The 24,743-nt window shown below is 36.0% G+C and overlaps 1 protein-coding gene across 10 annotated transcripts in view; it reads right to left on the bottom strand.

The window, feature by feature from the left end:
• Window positions 1–24,743, bottom strand: part of ULK4 (unc-51 like kinase 4) — a 229,890-nt gene that overhangs the window by 78,263 nt on the left and 126,884 nt on the right. For all 10 annotated transcript variants that reach the window (XR_003533025.1, XR_003533023.1, XM_027675600.1 and 7 more), the window contains exon 32: window positions 9,764–9,869. Coding sequence is in view for 8 of the 10 variants with exons in the window: in XM_027675600.1 (XP_027531401.1) it covers window positions 9,764–9,869 (106 nt within the window). In the remaining 2 variants the exon portion in view is untranslated. The remainder of the gene's footprint in view (window positions 1–9,763; window positions 9,870–24,743) is intronic.

Below are 24,743 nucleotides of genomic sequence, written 5' to 3'. Positions count from 1 at the left end.
AAAGTTTGAAAAATAAAAAGTATTTAGGTGGAAAACAAAAACATCACAAGATAAGACTTAAGGAATATAGTCTACAGCTTTGTATTTGTGTAAAAATTTGTGTAAAGCATTTCAAAATGCTTTAAAAAGGTAAATAACTTCAATTTCTCCATTATGATATAATTCTCTTTCTGCTTTAAAGAGAAAATTATTTTAAAGTTTAATTGTCCAGAAATAGTTTAAACTTTATGAGATGAACACATCTGTTCGGTCCACAATTTTTCCGAGAATAGCTTAGAAGACAAAAACATCTGGCTGTCTGGGAGCTATGACAACTACTGAGGACATTTAAAACAAAACAAAAAAACCTCAAACGGTTCTTCAAAGCAGTGAAAAAACCTCAGATTTCATTTATCTGTCCACTACATAGATCTGGTCCTGCCAAAATTGGTGCTTGTTTTTAGCAACTGACAAAATGAACTTCTTTCAGTAGGATCATGTAAGTGCATCTGAACAAGACTGTTATCCCTAACAGAGTAATGATTGATGCAGTTTAATTTTGTGTATAGTACTTTGTACCTTTGTGACTTTACAGCTCGCTCAAATTGCAGTGATACATTGCTTTCATACTGAGACCCTTCTAACTGCTAGAACAGAATATATATGATAGCTCTACAATCTATGGGCATAGCAATTGTATTTAAAATGGGTCTCTTTTCAAATACATAGTTATATTTTTAATTTAATCCCCTAATATGATCTTTTAGCTTACTAATTATATCTGACAAGCTACAGAGGGACATCATCATAATTAGATTTTAATTTATTTTCTCTAACAAGTAGTTTGCACTATCAATATTTAACTTGTAGATCATACAATAGCTACACGTTTACCTAGTTATTCATTTTCTCTTAAACTGACCACATCCACTAATGCCAATACATATGATTTGAATTGCACTCAATGGGAATACTAGCACAATGTCAAGTGACAACTGAAATCAAACTGCAGGAAAAGTAGCACCTACAGTAAATGCAAAGACCGCAGTTTCTAGAGGGGAAGGAAAAAACTACCATTTTCATGACTGTGAGAAGGAACATAAAGCTTTGGAGACTTTTTCCTGCGTTTCCTGAGTTTGTCATCAGGAAACCTTTGGATACCCACAAGCTCTGATGGGAAGTCTATGTCTTATATTTTAACACAAAATTTTACTTTTTCAAATGAGGTTTCTGCTTCCAAATAGTATCAAACAGAGTATTCACTCAGCCAAAACCTTAAATCTTAAATTTGTCTAGGAATTGGACAGGTACAGAAAATTGTCTATTATGGCTGGCATTTTAGAAATATAAAGATAGTCTAAACTTTGAAATTGTTATGTTTATTGAACTAACTTCCCACCATTAAACTAAGCTGATCAGTTATATCAACAGGTTTCTGCATAAGGCCTTTCAGACTAGACTATCATGAAATGAGAAGATTTTGTTATTATTCCTTTCTCTTCCATCAATTAGGTGTTAAAATGAGATAGATATCTTAGGTAGTTTAAGCAGCCAGCTGTGCTGCAAGATGATCTTCTTGGTCAGCCACAGGGATAGCATCAGGAAGCCTATTCCAGCCACAGAAATGCCAGCTCTCTTTTACAGTACAGCACAAGAGAGACAAGATGTAACAACCTGTTGAGCCTTTATTCACTTATTTTATCCTTTGAAGTTCTAGCAAGGATGCTGTGACATTTTGTGCCTTATGGGTATGACTCTCAACAACAACAGGTTTGGTTCTACTTGAATGGCATAACTGTTCCTCACAGCAATTACCATTTCTATTTTCATCCTTTTCAGATGGCTGCATTGATGAATATCACGGGAAGACACAGGTTATTTTTTCCTCAAAGACTTTACTGCTACCATGCTATTTTGACATGATTCCCACTTATCTTTTATGATACCAGACTTCTAAGTTTACCCATGTGATGTTATATACTTCCACCTGAGTGACTGGCATTTTGGATCAGAAAAATATGTCTTAATACTGCTTAAAAGCATTCTGAACTTTGGAACATCACAGAATAAACTTCTTCAGGCTCAGCCACCACTGACTTCTCATATAAACTGTAACTCAAATGAACATGAGACACTCGACACATGACTACTAACTTTAGATGTTCACAGAGACACTTCTTGCTCAAGAACTGAACTAACTACTACAGTGCTGGCAAGGAGCTGTGAAAGGCTTACATCCTGTATGGCAGAGAGTGCAAGGTGTACCCCTCCTAACTGAGGGACTTTCTCTCTCACATCCAGATGATAGAGAAGCAACACCTGCAACTACTCAGACAGGATGACACTTTTATTTTCTGTATTTTAAAATGACTTCTTATTTTACATTTAATAAATGGAGAGCATTTAGTTTCTAAATGTTGATCAAGTACAGAAAAAATGCTTTTAGGTTCTTACCCATATTAATTTCCCTACCTTATTCTCCCTGACAATCTTTCTATTCAGAATCAAAATATGTTTCATCTGAACTAAGCTTTACAGTAAGCAGATATAAAGTACTACCACGAAACCCCCTTTCTATATTCAGTCATTAAACAAATATTTCTATATTGAATCCTGCAGAACTTTTGCAGAAGACTCCTAGGAAAAAATAGAGGCTAGTAAGGAATTAGTAAACGGCTTCAAAACCAGTTAGAATGTGTGTCTGATTTCTTCACAGACTAAAGTTGTAGGTTTTATTTTTTGTTGCTTTATTTAAAGGGCATATTAATTTAAGTAATGTATTCTTGCAGAATTTTATAACTATTGCCTTTCCCTTGCAAATAGGCTCCTTCTGTATGATGAATCCATGGTCCTCTTCTTGATCACCGTCTTAAGAGATAGTTAATTTCTCCCATCTTGGAAGAAAATGCTGTGACTCTGAAGCCAGCTTCTCCAACAGCTCAATTATACCCCTGAAATCAAAGTCCCACGCAATGTTACACCAATGCCTTCGCAGTGTTGCACAGTAGTTCAGACGACTGCATAGGTGAGTGCAGCAGGGAGGAAGATCTGGGTTGGCAAGTTTTTGTGGTCCACTGCCTAATTTCATGAACACTGGAGATTTAGCAGGTGACAAGAGAGCTGGCTAGGAAGTCTGTTCTTAAAAAGTATTCTAGGGGCACCATGATCAAATGTCTTTTGGAGAATGAAGTTGAAATAAAATTATCTGTGAGGAAGTGAAAGGTAGAAGAATATCCTCTAAAGATTTAGGTAAGTTAGAAACCTTCGGGGTCTATTTAGAGAGCTCAGAATTTATAGTCATCATTATGTTAGTCACAACTATCATTATGTTAAAGATCTGTGTATATAAAAGATATTTTTTCCCTTATTTTAATAGTTTTTCAATAAAAAGTTTAAAGTTGGATGTTAGTCTCATAAATGCCACTTTTTGGATATGGAGTATTTAAAACACTTTAACTATACAACACACACAGATATCTGAAATCTAATTAATCTCTTGACATTTGACTAAAAGTCAAAAGAGTGGATCACAAGATGAGTAAGGATCCTTCACCCACGAAGGGTGATCTTTTGTTTATGAGGTATAAATGAATTACCACCACCTGACTATGATGCTTATTGCAAATCGCTTCCTTTTTAATAACTGTCCCTGCTTTAAGCACTTAGCGTACTTTCTTAATATGATATTGAATGTTATGACTGCTGTAGCTGACATTCTACACTTCTACCAAAGGTCCTTCTTTAGAAACATCAGTTTTTACACAAACTGCTTAAAGTACCATTTACTACTAATAGCTGTCACATTTTCATTCAACTCACAGACTATTTTTATTGTTGTAAACTCCACAATTTCCCTTTTACTTCAGTTTCTGAGATTCAACAGCATTAAGACATAAAAAATAAAGCTTAGGATTTGCTGTACCATATAATGGAAACTTGCTTTGAACATTCAGACAAACACCACTGCTTACACTGCTGGTGGTGGTTACTTCAGGATAGTAGCCAAGTACAAGATCACAGCAGTACAGTCTGGAAAAGGTCATTAAATTCAACATGACTTTATTAAACTTTATATATAAATCATCTCCTTTACAAGACCACTATGAAAAAAAATTGATAACTGATTTATGGAGCACAATGAGATTCAGAAAAAGCTAAAAATATAAACTCATCCATAAGTATTACTGGCCTGCAAGCATTTTACTAGATCAGTTTTGAATAACAGTGAAAATCTTTTCTAAAGACAGAATTACTTGGAATTACTTTTATACATACTGAAAAGAGCTGTTTATATAAACGTAATAAATTTGAGGCGTTATTAGGAATAAAAAGCTGCAGATAGACTATCAGAAGTTATCCACTGCAGCCTATAAGATCTATTTTCCAACAACCTGTTTTGTTCGGTTTTTTTAGAATGAGGATCCTCATGAAGTAGGTAGTCTTTGAAAGACATTTTTCTACATTGTAATATAATATATCCCAATCTTCCTATAAGCAAAATGATGCAACAGTCATAATGAAGAATTTCCTTGCCTTTGAATATGACCTGTGGACAAATGGGACTCAAAGTTTGAAAGCACTGCTAACTACAGACAATGAAGATGATTCAACATTTTCTAATTTGTTTTTTACAAACTACTGGGGAAAAAACCAAACATACTCCCTCCAAAAACAGACAAGAAAAGAAAGAAAAGTGACAAAAAGACTGAATTGAAAGCAAAATAAAGAGTTTATATACATATGAATTGCACTAGAGTACAAGAATCTTACTACACTAGTGCTGTAATGCACTTGGCTATTTATTACTCATCACATTCCACATAAGGAAGCAGTCTTTTACACTAACACCACTTACTTATCAAGCAGCCAAACCTGACTTTGTCATTCATCTTATGTCAACATTTCTCAGTATGCCAACACCTGTCAACAGACATGTATCTAAGACAGACAATATGTCTTTTCAGTAGAGTGCTCTAGAGCCTGTCTATAGAAACAGATGATCATCCACTGTACTCCTACAACACCTGTTAAGAGCTGACAATTCTAGCATCCAGAACAGGGTTTTCACTTTATAGTAAACAAATGTTAATGTTTTTAATATGACAAGCACAAAGTAATATATAGCTGGTTGTCTCATGACCAGTAGAATTAATAATACCCACTTTCCTACAGATCTGCATTCTATCTCTGCCTACCCCATGGTATTAAGTCATCATCGTTGTCACTGATGATTCCCTGTCCCTGTTTCTGAAACCTTGGTGCAGCTTTGTCCTATGTCACCCACCTATATGCATGTTCTATAGTGCAAGTTGCTTCCATGCACAGACGGATCCTGCGGGATCATTTCATAGGTACCCTCCCCAAGCATTGACCAACACACCATTCAACTCAGTGGTGACAAATCTAAAACAGAAAACTGCAGATATCCTAAAAAGAAAATGGGAAGTGAATACTGAAAAGACCAGGGAGATGTATTAATTAATAGATCTTTACAGGCTTATCAACAGATCTCAGGATATATAAGTTTTATGCTTTGTAATTTAATAAATGCTAATAGAAATGGAATTCAGAGATAAGAAGATTGCACCTCCTACTATAATACAGGATACAAACTCAGACCAGTTGGCTCCACTTTGATCATGGCAAAACTTTATGATAAAAGAAGGAAAACTGTACAAGAATGATGCTCTTCCCACATTTACATTCTCTAGTTCCTAACTGAAGATGAAATGACATCTTTGGTTTCTTGCAACATAATTTCCATAGGGTTGGTCCAAGATCATAGGTTGCAAACTCAATGTTTTTAGAATTTGCAATTTGGAAATTTTAGGTATTAAAATTCCTTTCTTTCTGTAAATGTATATGTACATATATATTTTGTGCATGTCATGTATAACACTATTCTATTTGCTGTACATTAGCGAAGAATATTTAATTGATAAGCCTACTGACCTTTCCTAAGCTATGGCATTAACTTGGGTCTCTCTCACCAGATATTGATCATGACAGATTGAATACATACTTTGTATATTTGGATCTCGGTGGTCTCTCAAGTTAGCTTAAATTGTCCAATGATATCAAAAGATGGGGAAAGGGAGGAAAGAAAGGGACTGTCAACCAGAGGCCAAGACAGAATGAGAGAGGGTAAGTGTCACTCTCTTAGAAGACCATGCTAAAAATGACCACTATTGTCTTGGCTTTTTAATATCTTACCTTAACTATTCACAAGAGACCCTGTATTAATCTTAGTCTCCTGACTAGATTCCAGTCTCAGTAATTAAACTGAATCATATTATTCCCTTCTGATTATTAAGTGGAAATTGTCATTAACATTAACAGAACAAATGTTTAATAGCTGATAACACAAGTATGGGCTGTTTTAAATTCCCTCCGTGACTTCAGTTGCATATGTTATTCTCCATTTCACCTTTAAACATTACAAGTGGTTATCAGTACATGTCTGATGTACTGTCACACAAAAGGACACAGTTCACGAGAGAGAGAAATTAATGCTAGGCAATCCACCTTCTATGCAAGCTGCTGAAATGCACAAGCATATCATTGTTATTAATAGGAAATCACAGCAGTACTAATGCAGCAAGTGCCATCATGCAAGATTTTCTTGAGAAAGGGGAAAGTTCAACATGTAAGCTGCAGCCCTTTAAAAAAAAATCTATCACCTAATACAACTCCTTTGAGCAAAAGAGAGTTCTGAAGGCTAACAGGCACAAAAGGAAACAGTGACAAGGGTCTCTAAATGATCTGTCTGCAAAAATACAGCTTCTTGACAGCTGAAGAAAGGCATGCACAAAATTGGAAAGAAATCTTCATTGCTAATGTCTTGACTTTTAGAAACAAAATTTTGATAGGACTGACCACCTAACCTGAGTTCCTTATAATGTTCAGCAAGTATTTAGGGGTTTTAATTTCTAAAGCTCCATATAAATATGAATTAATTATCACACTGTAATGGGGAAATAAGGGAAATTGATGATCCATAATACTCTGTCTTCAGCCTTTTTTTCTTTAACACAGCAGAATAGCTCATGAATGTTGAATGTCTTCATTAACAGCACAGGCACAGAGTGTTAATAGGATGTAATAACATGCATGTTCAGCAAGTTTGCAGATGACATTGAAATGAAGAAAGCCGTCGGTGCGATGAAGGGTTGACCTAACATTTAGAAAGAGCTCAAAAAGCTGAAGAGCTCAAAAAATGGGCTGCCGGAAACCTTTTAAAGTTTAACAAAGGTAAATACAAAGTTCTGCACTTGGAAGGAATACATTCATGTAATAGTATAGGCAAAGGCTGAAAATACACATATCACGTGGGCCACTTTCCTAAACATTTTCGTTGCTCTTCTCTGGACTTATTCCTGTCCGTCAATGTCTTTCTTATAGGTTGGAGCTCAAAACTAGACACTGTAATGAATGAAGGAGAATAATCACTTTCCTCAACCTTCCAGTTATTCTCTCTTATCACATCTCTTTTTTGCCCTCATTGCTGCAATGCACATTGCTGACTCATGTTCAACTTTTCTATTTGAACTCCAGGATATTTTTCTGGAAGAGGGAGCTCAGTTGCCATTTCACTAGATCATGTTCTTCTCCATCACACAAAAGTCATTGAAATATGACAAGTTGAATATCAAAGATATGGCAGAGGAAGTTTAAGGTATTTTCCTGATGTGAACACTATATACTCACAGTTGACAATGCAAATAATACAAAGCCCTCCAGTTTGCATGACACAGCTTCTCTCTCCTTTTAATTCAAAGAAAATCTAACAGTCTATAATTACAAGATCAATACTGTCATAACATTCTTGCAACACAAATTTTAAAAGTTTTTCACTTGACAATTAGGCCCTTAATCAATAAAGCACTGGCTAAAATCCAGTTTTTCAGTACTCTGAAGATTAGCAAGTGGGGAAACGGGATGGGGACATTTTGCTTGAGATAAAATATTTTTGGTTGCTGTGCTGCTTTTTCTAGTGTGGTTACTGAAGTTCAGTGAGCACAAGTTAGTGTCATCCAATCACTAATAGTCTGAAAATATTATTGGAGTCACTATGAAACAGCACAAGAAAAAGATAAAGGACTTTAATAACGTCTCTATTCCACTTCCTTCATTTGGAAACCAACATGACCAAAGAGATGTGTTTTATTTTTGGAGCAGATGAGAAGTGAAAGAACACCGATATCCTACCAGCAGAATAAAAAGTGTGTGGGAGTTTGCTCTGTGAGACAATAAGGAGGAGATATTTAGAGAATAGATGCAGTTCTGCCATGCTGTTAAATAGTTTTGCATCTAATTTGCCATGCAGAAAGGCAAAGCATATTACTTTGAGTAAGGCATGCCAATTACATGGTTACAGTGCTTGTGGGACTTGAACTGACTTCTTTGCAAGTCATTGTGCAGTTTTAGCAAGTTAGGTCAGTGCCAGCTTAGGATTTTGCCTGACACAGAGCAGATATGCTCTAAGACAGCAAAAGCACCACATACATCTAAATCCCAAGAAACCCCAAACAGTTCAAAATGTGATAGGCAGTTTGGTGAGAAATAACCAAAGAATCAGAATCCTATGAACCATCTTTCTCCAAATTAGTAATGTTTTTCTATTCTTTCTTTTTATTCTGGCTCTATTCTCAACCACTAACCTCTGAGTGGTTCTATTTGAAACAAAGGAGAGGAGCATGTTATTAGCTACAATATCAAGTTCCAGTTCATCTCCTGAATAATCACCCTTAAGAGTAAAAAGGATCAGAAATTCAGCTCTTCCACTTTCTGAGTCAGTGCTTTAACTGCTAAAGTAATTATGAAAATGAGACACGACTACTACTACCAATCTTGATGGACTTTTAGGCTGGTACGTTTACCAATAAATAGTACAAATGGTAGCATACATCTGTATTGCTGGATGTCACTCACCCCTTCATGATAAACAAAAGAAATGCTATCAATGTGTATGTCTCTAAACAAGTTTTTAAATTTATATAGATTTCTAACAGGAGGAACTTTCTCTTAATTTTGTAAACCAGAAACAATTTCTAAATTAAAATTTAGCTTAGGTAATGAAAAATAGTGAAATGAACCATAGAATAGTTTGGGTTGGAAGGCACCTTTAAAGGTCATCTGGTCCACCCCCACTTCAATGAGCAGGGACATCTTCAACTAGATCAGGTGGCTCAGATTCCCATCCAATCTGACCTTTAATGTTCCCAAGGAAGGGGCATCTATCACTTCTCTGGGCAATCTGTGCCAGTGTTTCTCCACCAAACTTGGGTGGTAAACATTTCATGAAGACTTTCAGTGGTTTATAGGCTAAGACTTTATAGTCAGTTTGGGCTCCACTCCATTGGTCTACATCATTGGACAGGAACTACTTCTTTAAAGTGTGCAGAAATATTGTACAACTTATCCTTTCATAGGTTTGAGCAGTGAGAAAAGGAAGAACTTGCAGAGGGTCTCTCTCTCTGCAATGTTATGGTCAGATCACTAGTCCACACCTTTCTGAAGCCATTCTTTACAAGTATAATGTAACTTTCAGTCAGTAATTCTTTTGTAACCATATTTTCTTGGAAGAACAGCTTTCTGAAAGTTAAACTCATAATCAAATCAGTAAGGGAGTAAGAGGAAGTGATGAGGAGTACATCAGTTACAATGTGATTATCTAACAATCACTATAAATTCTAAATACATTCAAGTCTAGTTTCACACAGTGCCAGATATTACAGACTAGGAAACATCTACAGTAAGGGGAATAAAGATAAAAATGAGATACCTTCTTTAAAGAGTAACATCATGTTTGTACTTTTGTTAGCAACGATGTTATTCAGTAAGGCGATTACAGTTTGCATTGTATTCCCAAGTATACTGTCCTGATGTCCCTGTAAAAACAAAACAAAATCCAAATTAAAAAATCTAGTATTCCTTTTGCAAGGTTAGAAGAAGACTATTCCCTTTAAAAAAAGTGGTAATGCAAAAGCAATACTTTCTTAATCCCTTAAAATTCAACATTTAAAATACAACAAAACCAACCAAATATCTTAGTAGATAATATCAATTTCAGGGACCCTATCTAAAACCTTGGACCAAAACTTCTCCCATGTTCCTTTAAAAGGAAAGAATTCCTAGTTAGGTCTAAAATCTTAGGACTTCGTAAAATGGCAGAAAACTTCATCAACTTAATCTCTATATATTCAGAACCAGAAATATTTCTCTTTGTATGTTATTTCTTTTATTAATGGCATTAATTTTACTCTTTTCAGTTTCAGCTTGATAACCCACCATAAGTTGTAAAATCTCTTTGTTGTTTTTGATGGTATATATGCATAAGTATAAAATTACACAGATATGTTAAAAACCTATTTCTGTATTGAATTACATCACTCTTATAGTCTTTGTTTGATCATTGCTTCAGTGATTTTTCACAATTGTTGAGACTACACTGAGAAAAGGAAGGCATCAAGGTTTATAAAGAAATTTATTTCCCTGTTATATTCACTACACTTGCACACTCACTCTGAAAAGGGTGGATAAGGTGGTGCAGCCAAAGCATTTATTTATACACACTAGAGAAATAACGTAACTCAGGTAACTTCCAAGAAGCCAAAGACAAGGACAAGATTTTACAAATCTGAGTCTAGATGTAAATATAAGCCTGAATACATTTAAAATCTCCCTAGAAGATTCAGGAAAGATTTCATCTAATTTTTCAGACTCAAAGCCAAATAGAAACATATATCCAAAGTGAAAATAACAACACTAAGAACAAATTGTCACGTTTTGTGTATTGTACATTTTTCACATGCACCTGGGTGACTTCCATGCTTCCCACTCCCAGAAAATCTCTCAGTATTTGTACCGCTCAACTACTTCACTGCCACAGAATACACCATCTATTTGGGTCCATCTCTTGTCTGACGACAGGCAGTTGAAAAAAGTTAAAGTTGAACATGATGAAAGACTACTTGTCTGAAGTCAAGCATTTCAGATGACAAAAATCGCTTCACCTCTTGAATACACGTAAAGGAACACTTTCTGTTTCTGCACTACAAAACTAAAATTAAATGCTATTATTTCCTATAAATACCATGAAATATATATGATAAGGCATAATACATTAGCAGATAATAAAATACATAAACATACACAGCCTCCTATTCAACTTCAGGCTATCTGAATTTTCTATTCACACTAGAGCACTTTAAACTGGATCATAAGGAGAAGAGACAAGGAAGAGTGCCTCATAGTCTTTTGAAGGACTGCAGTTTCCTACCAAATCCTAAAAAATATATATACAAGAGCTCTTAAAATCTATTTACTTTACATAGCACTTTGAGAGGTTATTTATGATTTCTATAAAGAGCACAATAAATATCTGTTCCTCTAAAGGTTTGAAATATAGCCTGATAAATTCAAAAGCAAAGTTTGAAAGTATAAACACAAGATTCTTCAAAAGATAAGGTAACCAATACAGAAAACAGATACCATAAAGCCATGGTACTAAAAATAAATTTGAAATTATTGCCCTACAGATAGCTGGAAGGTAAGAAAAACATTTTTTCCAAAAGATCAACAATGTGTTTATCTGGTGTTAATGTGTTATCATCACAATATCTTATTAATTCTCTAGAATTCAATCTAGAAAATAATACATTAAATAGCAAAAATGACTGTTTGTGCTACTGAAAATAATGATACACACAGTGAGAACATAAAATTAACAAAAGCAAAAAAAATCCACAGGTGTCAAAATGAGAAGCTGACTCAAATATTTTCTTTGCAAGTATAATATTTCTGTTACTGCTTCATACGTTTGAAATAAACATCTTGTAGTAAAACTCCCCTTTCAGATATGCAATCAGAAGAGAAGTTGTTAGTTGTTTACGATAGTAATCTTTCACATTCACCAGGTTAGTAACATTTAAATGAAGCCATCTTTGCTTTTGGACATATTGGACATTATAACTGGACATCAATTATACTATATAACCCTTTACCAAAAGACTAGCACTGATGCTTTATTTTATATCGAAGTAAAAGTAACAAAACTTATCTTACCCTAAACACATATAAAGCATAATTCAAGATGCAATGTAGATATCTTCAGGAAGGAAAATGGTATCTTAATGAATTAAATAATCATACAAATGGTATACTCAGCTGTGGTACTAGTGATTTAATGTATGTTTCATAGATGGTTTTTGACAAGATACTAGGTTCCAAGAAGCTGCATAGTCATAACTGATTGCTGTTAGACACAATTTTAGAGGTTTATATAAAAATATTTAACTTCATAATCTATCAAGGAGCAAAGCTGATCTAATTTGTGTGCAAGGCACCACTGGCTGTGGACATTTAATGAACAGTGCACTTGACAGCTTTAATAAAACATAGCATTTGCCAGCAGAGATAATTAGAATTGAAGCAGCAAAATTCTAGTGTTTGGCAACACAGATGAAACAAGTTCATTAAAATGTACAGCTTCGGCAAATGAAAGGCAGGAAAGCACTGGACCCTGAAGAATCAGCCTTCTCAAAACTAATTGCTTCAGTGCTTAAAAAGGACAGCTATGAAATACCAAGGGCATAACAAGGAAATACTAGTATTAAAAAAAAAAAAGAAACCGTGGAAGATAAATCAGGCTTTTCAAATAGGATTGAACTGTATTTAGGCCATTAAACTTTTCATTCTAATTTTGAAGGGTTGTACTTTTACAAAAGGAATCAGTTGAAGTATTTATTTAAAGCCAGTTAGGTAAAAGGGTGTGAATTAGCAAAGAAGGAGTAGGAATCTTGGTAAGATACTATGGCTAAAGCTGCCTTTTCCTATAAGTCTATTAGAACAGCACTAGAAAAAATAGAGTATTTTAATTACATTTTAGATAACAGATAGCATTTGCGATAAGAGGTTTCCAGTCTGGGAGGTTTCATATACATGACTCCTACTCATGTATCTAAGAATCCAGAAGAGAAAGCACTGAATGCTATGTTTACAGATATGCTGTAATTAAATCTAAGGACCACTATATAATATACCACAGTACTGCTCATTCAATGTGATTAAACTTTAACTGTAAAGTGCCTCTCCTTCTCAAGCTTGCACATGATCTATGAACACAAGTTAGGTAAATAAGGGGACATAGCAAGATAGAGGCTTGATTTTTCATACACTAAATCCATTGAAAGAAGAAAATTATAGAAACAAACCATATTCAAATTATAGTTATTAAAAGATGCCATTTTTATGGGATGATTCTTTGTCACAGTATCATCATCATCATCATCATGGCTAGGCTTCGCGAACGAAGAATTAGGAAGGGCTCTACCCACGTTTGTTGCAAACGCATTGGTGGCTAAAAAGGCCAATACGAGATAGACACGTCCGGTTGCAAAAGGCACAGCAGAAAGACTCCTTAGGTGGTATATTCTGCAAGGCACGATTCTTTCTGCGTTGTCTTTTCTCCTTGAGAGTGATCCTGTGTGCGTTCTCAAAGGCATCAGCAGCGTTATAGATGGTGTGTCTCCAGACCTCCCGACTGGAGGCCAGAGTAGACCAGTTATGGTGATCAATATGGCCAAGGCTGAGATGTTGTTTCAGGGAGTCCTTGTATCTTCTCTTTGGGGCTCCTCTCTTGCGGCAGCCAGTGGCAAGTTCACCATAAAGCAAGATCTTAGGGAGGCGGTGGTCCTTCATCCCGGAGACGTGCCCTGCCCAACGCAGCTGTGTTCTCAGCAACGTGGCCTCAATACTTGTGATTGCTGCTCGTTCTAGAAAAGATGTATTGGTCACATAATCTGACCAGTGGATGTTTAGGATTGTGCAGAGACAGCGTTGATGGAAGCATTCTAGGAGACACAGGTGGTGGTGGTAGATGACTCATGATTCAGATCTGTATAAGAGAGCAGACAGCACTATGGCTCTGTAAACATTGATCTTTGTACTTTTCTTCAGGTGTTTATTTCGTCAAACTCTTTTATGAAGCTTTCCGAAGGCACTATGTGCCTTTGCTAACCTGTTGTCTATCTCTCCGTCAATCTTACCATCCGAGTAGATGAGGTTGCCTAGGTAATTAAACTGCTGGACTGATTTGAGCTCTGATTGGCCAATGGAACAGATTATCCTGTGTGAAATCACACAGCAGCTACAGGATGGACAAGGGATCAGACCCAGCCAACACGGGTTTAGGAGGGGCAGATGCTGTTTGACCAACCTGATCTCCTTTTACGATCAGGTGACCCACCTGGTGGACGAGGGAAAGGCTGTGGATGTGGTCTATCTGGACTTCAGCAAAGCCTTTGACACTGTCTCCCATAGCATACTCCTGGAAAAGCTGGCAGCCCACGGCTTGGACAGGGGCACTCTCTGCTGGGTCAGGAACTGGCTCGAGGGCCGGGCCCAGAGAGTGCTGGTGAACGGAGCTGCATCCAGTTGGAAGCCGGTCACCAGTGGTGTCCCCCAGGGGTCAGTGCTGGGCCCAGTCCTTTTTAACATCTTTATCGATGATTTAGATGAGGGGATTGAGTCCATCATCAGCAAATTTGCAGATGACACCAAGTTGGGAGGGAGTGTCGACCTGCCGGAAGGCAGGAGGGCTCTGCAGAGGGATCTGGATAGACTGGAGAGATGGGCAAACTCCAATGGAATGAAGTTCAACAAGGCCAAGTGCCGGGTCCTGCACTTTGGCCACAACAACCCCCTGCAGCGCTACAGGCTGGGGACAGAGTGGCTGGAGAGCAGCCAGGCAGAAAGGGACTTGGGGGTGCTGATCGACAGGAGGCTGAACATGAGCCAGCAGTGTGCTCAGGTAGCCAAGAAGGCCAATGGCATCCTGGCCTGCATCAGGAACAGTGTGGCCAGCAGGAGCAGGGAAGTGATCCTTCCCCTGTACTCTGCATTGGTGAGGCCACACCTTGAGTATTGTGTTCAGCTCTGGGCCCCTCAATTCAGGAAGGACATTGAGGTGCTGGAGCGGGTCCAGAAAAGAGCAACGAGGCTGGTGAAGGGACTTGAGCACAAGTCCTATGAGGAGAGGCTGAGGGAGCTGGGGTTGTTTAGTCTGGAGAAGAGAAGGCTTAGAGGCGACCTCATCACTCTCTTCAACTACCTGAAGGGAGGTTATAGCCAGGCGGGGGTTGGTCTCTTCTCCCGGGCAACCAACAATAGGACAAGGGGACATGGGCTCAAGCTCTGCCAGGGGAGGTTTAGGTTAGATGTTAGGAAAAAATTCTTTACAGAGAGGGTTATCAGACATTGGAACGGCCTACCCAGAGAGGTGGTGGATTCACCATCCCTGGAGGTTTTTAAAAAGAGATTGGACGTGGCCCTTAGTGCCATGATATAGTAATTGGAGTTGGATCAGGGGTTGGACTTGATGATCTTGGAGGTCTCTTCCAACCCTACCTATTCTATGATTCTATGATTCTATGGTGATATGGGGATGATGGAAGACTTCCTGAGGTGCCGGTTGATAGAGAACTTTTGTCACGGTATAGTTGAGATGAAATAAACCAAAACATTAGTGCTAACAAGGACCTCTTTACAAGAACATAGTTTAATATTGCATTCAACCTAGTTTATTTTGATTTGCTCTATTACTTTGTTTATGAAACAGAGGATTAGAAACTTTTCTAGTTGGTTAATTTAATCTTTAACATTTTATGGCTTTTGATGCATAAGACCAGTTATGCACAAACTGAAAGCATATAAATATGGATCTCTAACATCAAGGTAATACTATTTTCCTTATTAATGATCTAAGTCAGAAGTAAGCATGGTCATGTCTCTTGCTACTCTGCTTTTCAAAAATCAGCCCTTTTCAAAAGCAGTTCTACCAGAGCTAATATTTCCAAATATTTCCCTCTGGGTATGGTCACACAAAAAGGAGCAACTACTAATCTGACAACCAATTTCTAGAATGATCATGCTTTTCAGATGTATCACAACAGTGACAAATTCAGTCCACACATGAAGATCATAAGTCTTGTAACTTTCACAAAAATTCCTGTTGGAATATTGAAAAATAAAGAAAATCTGCAAGTGCTTAAGCAAAGTCAGCTGAGGATAGGGAACCAGTAGAGATTTTGAAGGACTAGGATTTCAAGTATCAACCAACAGAAAGCAGTAGAATTAGTCTTAGATTTTGTTCTAATACCCACTGCAGCAGGCAATGCAAAATTTCACAAGATATTTTCTGAGAAGAGTATCTATTTAAGAGAAGAGTATCAATTTACAAGTGTGTTCTCTTGCCATACATAATTTCATATTTTCAGAAACCTAACAATCTGTCTCTTTATTCTGCAACTTGTTTCTTACATCTTTTTTATTTCCCAAAATTCCTTGTCATCTTGGAGACAAGCATGCAATTTTATCTGTGTTGATGGTCAGAATCTCATGAGGCATAAGGAGGAAACGTGGCATTTACAACAACCAGAGTTCTAAAGAATGAAAACATGAAATTTTTTACTTTTAGAAAACCAGCTTCTGTCAATATCATACAAGTACTTATTTTGCATAACAAACATTAAGAATAGACAATATAAATAAAGCCATTGCCCTTTCTGTTGTAATTTTATTTCCAAATTCTGTGAGAATACAACTTCAAAGAATGAACATGTAAACAAGCACAGTATTTTTAACACCACCTATTAATACTTTTCCTCCTTCAAGAGGGACACTTCATGTTTTGGACTTGTGGAAGTTGAATAAAACCATCCTAAGCCAAACAGGAAAATTTAAGCAGCTAGTTAAGGATTATAAAACTGCCTTATGTCAGCAGACATGAGATTTATAAACTATATGAATACTTAAATCAGAATTAGAGGAAGACAATCGTCAAGGTTATTAAAAGGGAAACCATATGAAGGCTTGTCATTTATACCACTATGAAAAGAGGAAGATTCAAAGATACAGATACATCTTTAAAATGAACATGTAAATTTTAAAGTCCCAAATTCTGAGTAAGAATTCCTTTTTGTCTTTCCTTTTGCTTTGTATTTGTCTAACCAAAAAACTATTAGCAGCTATTAGCATGTAAGCTTCTATAAGACAATTTTCAGTGAATCAGTCATCTTGGTTGAAAAACAAAAACAAACCAACAACAGGAAACCCATGATCCAATTCAGTGAAATTCATGGATCATTTTTTATCTACTTTTTGGACAAAGACAGGATACATTTTTTTGCAGCACAACACAAAAAACAATAATGAGCAATCTTACATTCACTGTTACAGACAAATTGCAAAGCAATTCAGCAGCAGATCTCTAAATACAATAACATTTCTTCTTCCTACAAAATTGCACCTGAATTTCTGGCAGCAATGAAATCTCACCACTTCTCCTTTTGCACCGAAAAACCTTAGGGAAAGAATGCACTCTCATGGAAAATTTTCTTTTCTGTTAACAGAGGGAGCCTGAAAAGGCTCCTCTCACAAGCAGAGAGAGGCTCCTTCACAGAGAGGACATTTAGAAGCAATTTCATATAAAAACAATTTTACCGTTACCCAGAAAGAAGTATCCAAGCAAGTAGCTTCCCAAGGATTAAAACTATTCATTGTGAATTACATTCAAATTCCCTTAAAAGAAAAATTTGTGCACAACTGAAGAGACAGTATGGAAAATATCTCACTCTGGACAATTAAACTTCCTGATATCAATGGATATCATATTTAGAATCATAAATCTGTAGATGCTTTGGGGAGTCTCATGTAGCAGTGAAGCATTTGAACTGCAAAGGCACTTGGGAGCTGCAATCAACCATTATGCCAAAAATTACCATACCAAAATATTCATTTATCCAACTTGCATTTTCAGCATTAATTAAAAGCTAGTTCTTAAAAAACTCAGAATGTCATCTTTTTTTCTACATGGATTTTGCTTTGATGCAAAGAACACTTTGCCAGCACAAGGAAAGAAGTCTCCTATACTCTGTGTTCTTTAATCCATCAGCAGCTGTTAAGGAATGGGTCTCTGTCTCTTCTCCCTCAGAACCTGCTCCTGTCTCTATAGCTAATTGCAAAAGCAGTATTTAGAAGCAAAAACTGATACTGACTCAGTTTACACTGCCTACTGAGGTGTGCAAGACCAAGATTCAAATGCCTTTCCTGACATTTTCCAAAAAACCCCCAAAAACTGAGAAAGAACTAAACTTTTATGAAGAAGTAAAAGGGATAGAAAAAATATCCATTGTCCCTCTTAATGTCAAATTGAATGTTCTATTCTTCTTAGTCACAGACTTCCTTAAAATTCAATGGTGTTGGCAAAAAATGTGTTGAATGAGAAGCCATGGGTTGACAAAGAAGTGCAGGGAAATTGAATGTTTGTCTGAATGAGGAAAGAATGCTTTTTCTACCACAATTTAGTTGGGTTGAGGACAAATATATTCAAGTTGTCAAAAGTGGCAGGAAAATCACATTTACATGTTTAATATTTTTGCTTTTACTCCTTGCCTTATGCCTTCTACCATCAAAATACTATTTAGCTTGAAATACATTGGGTTTTTTTCCACACATTCACATTTACTCAATCTGTAAATGCAACAGAGAAGGCTGATAAATAGTTTATTCAAATTACATTAAACTTGAAAACAGTGAAGGGTTGGTAAATCAAAAGGAAATATCTGCTGAGTCTTCTGTTACTAGAATCATGGTATAGTCTCATTACAGTTGGCACCTTCAAAATATATTATTCCTTAATTTCTATAAGTAGTTATTTTAGGAATTAGTTAAGTAGCCAATTACTAGTCTGAAAGACATTAGGAAATTCTCATTTTATATTTTATATCTTTTTTTTAAGTTAATCTCATTCTTGGACACCTGTTCATAGAGATTGTGAATGTTCCCAAAGAGACATGCATTTAGAAAACAAAAATACTCAACAGTTAGACTCTACTAGGTATCAACACTTCATTCAGCTAGAAGTGCACATACTACTGTCCATAGATGTCCTAGCAAACTCATCTTCCAGCCCTTCCCCATTCAAGTTACTCCTATAGCAGCAAGCTGCATCTTCTCCTAGTTGATACTAAGGCACCAAACCACAAGGCAGGAAACAGGGGAGTACTAACATTCCTCAATGAACAGACTGGCAGAAGTGCTGAAGTAATACAGTTAGCATTATTATCCCATGAAAGGGCATTTCTTTCATGTTCCTATCATGGGCTTAGACAGACAAGCAATCATGCTCTAAGAAACTACATTCCTACTAGGACACTAGGTAGGTAAGGCAAGAGAAATAATGAACTGGTTGATGCAAATGAAAACTCTACCTTGTAAAACACCGTGTAAGTAAGAAGCTGTTAAATAACTTTACTCATGAACATAGTGCTGTTTTGTGGTGCTATATTCAATAAACGTTCTCTCTCAAACGAGAGTAAAATTTATGCTTAGGAGTAAAATTTATGTGTACTCTAAAGAAATATCATAGGGAGATTTTATTTGGCATAACTTTTCTGTGCTTAATATCCATGGTCAAGACAAGACAATCCATGACTGAAATTACAACAACTTTCAAATCACCAGCCTCCTTATTTCCTTCTGACATTGTGGAGGGTTACAGAATTGGGTATGTCCTCCATTTTAGCAATTTTGTTTCCAGATGACTGAACATTGAAAAAAAGTATAATGGATGGTAGACTCACATATGTGTTGGGTTTGTTGGTTTGTTTGGGGTTTTTTTAATCACTTAATTAGGACGATGAACATTAGAAAATCTTTATCATAATCACCTTATTAAATAGTTACAAATGCAGGAAACAAAAAATACTTTTGGTATATTATAGTATCTTTGTGAACTATAGGAATGAGGTTTATGGGTAAACTTTATCTTTGTAAAGTTTCTTCTATGAATTAGTGGTATATAACCCCTATTCTCAACTCTATCTCAAGTTAATGTTCCCTGATAAACAGTATGTGTATTACACAAACACACTTTCATACTCCATGTATCACAGTGTTATCTTGGCACTTATTCAGGAACTTGAAGATGAATGTGTTTTCTTCTTATGCGAAGCTGTGTATATGAAGTCCAAGAATAAAAGCAGCTGAGGTGAAATCAATGGTCTGAACAAAACTGAACTATGATATTGGGGCAAAGACTAAAAATTTGAAGGCAAGGTTAGGATTCAGAGTAGTCCTAACTATGTGTGTGCGCCACAGCGATTAAAATTCTCCTAAGCGGATTTGATACACATATTTAATTAAGACCTGAAGCATTTGCTACGTCTCTTAATGCCAGTTTACAAAAATAAGTATTTCTGAAATCCAGGCCTAAAAAATATGGTGTTCCTATAGCCAACAAAAAAATCTCACTGCTCTCAGAGAAAGAAGTCTGATACTAAAAACCACATTTGAAAGGAGCAGTTTGTATTTATAGTCAGACAACTTCCCAACTGAAACAAGTAGAAAAAAAAAGATAATAAAAGTACAGTTACTTATTCTATGTAAATACTAGAAACACACTTTCTCTTGTAGACACAACAGGAAGGAAGCTTACTGTTATCCAAAAATCTCCCACAGAGATAACAAATCACTCATCAGCCTAACTTGGTGTCCAACAAACAAGTCACCAACCCCATTCCTTAATCAAATTCTCTGGTTAACATGATTTTGCTTTATGACTGTTTACCACAAGAAACAGCATGCAGTCAAGATGAAAAATTAAAAAGAACAAATAAATAAATCTAGAGACTATAAAGACAGAACTTAAAGGTTAAATGACTGTAACTTCTCCTTGCTTAAATTCTTCCAGGATGTTGCTGCAGTTTCCAGACTCTACAGAGTTTGCTTTTAAAGGAGTTCTCTGTGGTGGCAGAACCAGAGACAGAATAGATATCTTGGTTATGTTGTTCTGAGACAAAACCAGTATTTTTTAATTTCATCATGATTTTTTATTCTTTTATTTGTTTTTGTCCTGCTTTACATTTCATACTTGCTCTATCTGTACATGCGACCCTACGAAAAGTTCACTTTAGGAGGTCATATTTCAAGTATGTATTTCAGAAACATACTTACGAAGTGACAGCCCCATTTTGGCTCTATAAAATACTGACAGTATGAATGCAACATCATTCACAGGAATTATATCTTCCAGCCACTAGAATTTACTGATATTGAAAGGCAACTGTTTCTTTAGCTAGCGACAATCTGCCTGATGAGAAGGAAGGAAAATGGAGAAAGAAATGACAGCTAACAAGACCAGCAATAATAGTAATTATTATTACACAAAATATACTTGAAATATGAGGTTTATAATAAATTAAATAATTTTAATAATAATATTTATAATATTTAATTATAAACAAAGAAATTTTTAATAATAAGGTTTGTAATAAATATATTTTATAATAAAGTATTTATAATAAATAAATAAATTTATAATAAATTTGTATGTGCTAATAAATTATTATTATTGTGAATCTAACTCTTACTGTCAGCTGTTCTGAAGTCAACTCCTACATCGCAAAGAAGAGCAAAGGTACAACTTAAAAGCTTAACTGAGATCTACAAGAATACAAGGAAAGGAAACCAATTCTGCTGCTCATAAGCATTTACAAAACAGTATCAGATGCTATGACTTGAAAGTAAGTATACCTCTTGTTGCTACATACGATCTCACTCATAATTTATTCCATTTTCTTAGGAGATTAACAGATGAATCAAAGACAATCAAGAATGGCTAACAACAGCAAGATTGGAGGCTCTTCTAAGCAAGTTCTACTTCTTTTTCAAAGATAGAGGAAGTTTACTGCATTTTGTTATTACTATTATTAATAAAATGTTGAACAGCATTTTTCTTTTTGCACATCTTTCCAGGGTAATTTTCAAATACTTTATTATAGTTTTCTTCATAGTCTCACCCCATCTCTTCCCCCAAGTCATTTCTATTTAGATACTTACATATTGATTCAAGAAATTAACTTTAAGAAATCAGGTTTAAAATTGCTATAGGTTACAAAAACAAGTTCCACTTAATGACAGAGATACATTCCAGTCATCAATATGTGTTTTTTCCCAAGCATAGGTTCAATTCAAATCTTCCTGCTTTTCGCCACTGTTAAGGCAACTATTGCCTGGAAACATGGGAGATTCCAGTGCCATTATAGTGTAACACAGTACCTTCAAGTCCCTAAAAAGTGATGGTTTTTTACCCCTCATATAGCTTATTTCAGTAACAAACAGATACTAAACAATTATATGAGAACTTATGTCTATTGCTTCAAAAGGAATAAAGGATATGTTAAATATATATACATGCACATGAATATACATACACGCCCATTTTCTTGTAAATTATTTTAACTGTGACTTACAAAGTTCAAATGAAACTATTCTAGCCCCACTGAAAAATGACTTGAGACTATGCTGTTTCAAAACAGAGATAGACTTCACATTTCCTCAAACACTTAAGACTTTAAAAAAACATTCCCAGTGCACACTGACACACTCTCTAGATTCTCATACCACCTGTACCCCACACTGGTTCACAGGAAATGTAGAAGACTTAAGTTGTTTTACTTCTCCTCAGTTTAAGTGAAAGCCCAGATCATTGGAAGGCTCTGTTACAAGGAAAATTTAATATATACAGACCAAAGCAACTTCAGCAGGAGATGGTGAGACATGTTAGTAAAACATCTTGCTTAGTAGCCAAAATACTTATTTTGAGCTTCAGAAACCCTTTGTCAGCCATTTCTTCTGGGTGATACTGAACTTGGGATCTGCATTTGGGCCCTTCCCCTAAAGCATTCTGATTAACATGCCACTGGCTACCCTGAGGTCTGCCTTTCTCCTCTGCCTCCCATGGAACTCTGGGCTGAAAATTCACCCTGAACAAAAGAAGCCTTTCTCAGTGAAACCTACAGCCAAATTGGAGTAACATCATGAAACCCCTATATCTTCTCCCTCAGCCAACACACTGGGGTGCTGAAAGCTGCGGAGCAATGACCAGTTCCTATCAGCAATGTTCTGCTGCTCTGTCCAAGTTGTCTACTGACAAAGAGCAGTTTTATTTTCATATGAAATCATAGCCTGAAAAGAAGCTGGGTATTTTTAGATCAAAGTAGCATTTTGATGCTAAGAGAGAGTCATACAATATCATCAAGAACTAAACTTACTGGCACTAGAGGCCAGACAAAAATTTTAGCCCATATATGATGTCACACAATGTGTCATTGCACTGTAAAAGGAAAGGATAAAGAAAAATAATAAATAATAAAACAAAACCCAACTCAAAACAAACAAACAACAAAAAAACCCCGAACAAACAAAAAAAAAACCACAAACCAAAAACCAAACCCAAAATCAAAAAAAAAACCCAAAACCTGAACAATTGTACCACCGGATTAAGACAGCATAGAAACATATTTCATATGAATTGATTAAAATATTTACTTTGTTAGAACACAGGATCCCAGTAATAACTAAATTAACAATTTTTAATTACTCATAACAAGCCATTTCACAATTATTAGGTAAATATATCAGTCTTTTACTTCATTTCATTGAACCTATCCTCCCTGAACAGTTATTCATACTGAAAATGTATACAACAGATGTGAGAGGGAATAAAAGGATCAAAGACAAAACAGCTAAAACATATCTGAAAAGCTGGTAACAGAAATTTTACAAAAGCTAGGGAGAGGAGACTAGGGTATCATTAGGCATTTTCATATCCTAATGGAACATGCAAGTTTCAGTCTGTTACTCAGAGTGGGTCCATGGCAAAGAGCCCAAATGAGGTCTGAGAAAGGATAATGTACCTTTAATGATTGAAATAGCAGGAAAATTAAATCTAATCATGTTTCATTAAGCATACTTTAGCTCCCATTTTTACTAAATTATTCTATTATGATTTCCCAACTGTCTGTTGAAATAACCTTTTACAGCAATCTAATTCACCATCATAAACAAGTCTCATTTCTCACAATGAAGTCCCCTGGGATTAGTGAGAGGAGATGGAAAATCTAAACCTTGCCAATCCTGCAGCCACTAAGGTAACCACTCAGGGAGACAATGGTTTTTGTTTTCCTATTTGTGGCTGATATCATTAAGATATAATTAGAAATGTATTCATGAGTATTAGAGTGTCTGTTATGGAGATACCATTTGCCCAACAAGCATCTTCTATACCAGTCTTTAATAAGCAGGGGAGCAGACATAATCCCCACTTCACTCTCTGGAGAGTTCTGCATTAAATGGACTGCATTAGACATCCCTCTCACTCCCCCCTTTTTAATGGAATCTTATTCAGGCATCCAGTATTTTCTCAGACTCCATTGTTACCATCAAAACTGCTACCCTGCTTGCTTTCAGCAATATGCTCCTGCAGTGCCATCCAGATGTGAGCCCTAAAGATAGCTACGTGCAGGGAATTTAAATCCTGCTCCAGAACTTGACAAAGGGTGAATAAATGTGGAACTTCAGAATATACAGTAACAAACAAATTGGACTGTTCAAAGAATAATTCTTGGCCCTCTATAGTAGTGAAAGGAGCTATCAACCCTTGTATGCATCCTTTCTGCTTCAGTCAAGCGAATAAAGTATGCACCAAGGAGAAAAGATACTTTACTTAAATAAGTAACTGAAAGAAATCTGGTTTTTCTTTGTAAAGATCTAAATTATTGCCAAACTCCATATCAAATCACATGACATAGCAACAGAAAATTGAAAACAATGTCACTCACCAAACAGTGCTTAAGTATCTGCCACAGGGATCACATTATGGTGATCGGTTGAACTGAAATCAGTGAAAAATGTCATTCACT

This window comes from Neopelma chrysocephalum, unplaced genomic scaffold (assembly GCF_003984885.1).
Source record: "Neopelma chrysocephalum unplaced genomic scaffold, ASM398488v2 Primary Assembly neopelma1_26, whole genome shotgun sequence".
In the NCBI taxonomy this organism is placed as follows: Eukaryota; Metazoa; Chordata; class Aves; order Passeriformes; family Pipridae; genus Neopelma; species Neopelma chrysocephalum.
Note: the sequence above shows the minus strand (reverse complement) of the source record. Positions and strands in the feature narration are given on the sequence as shown.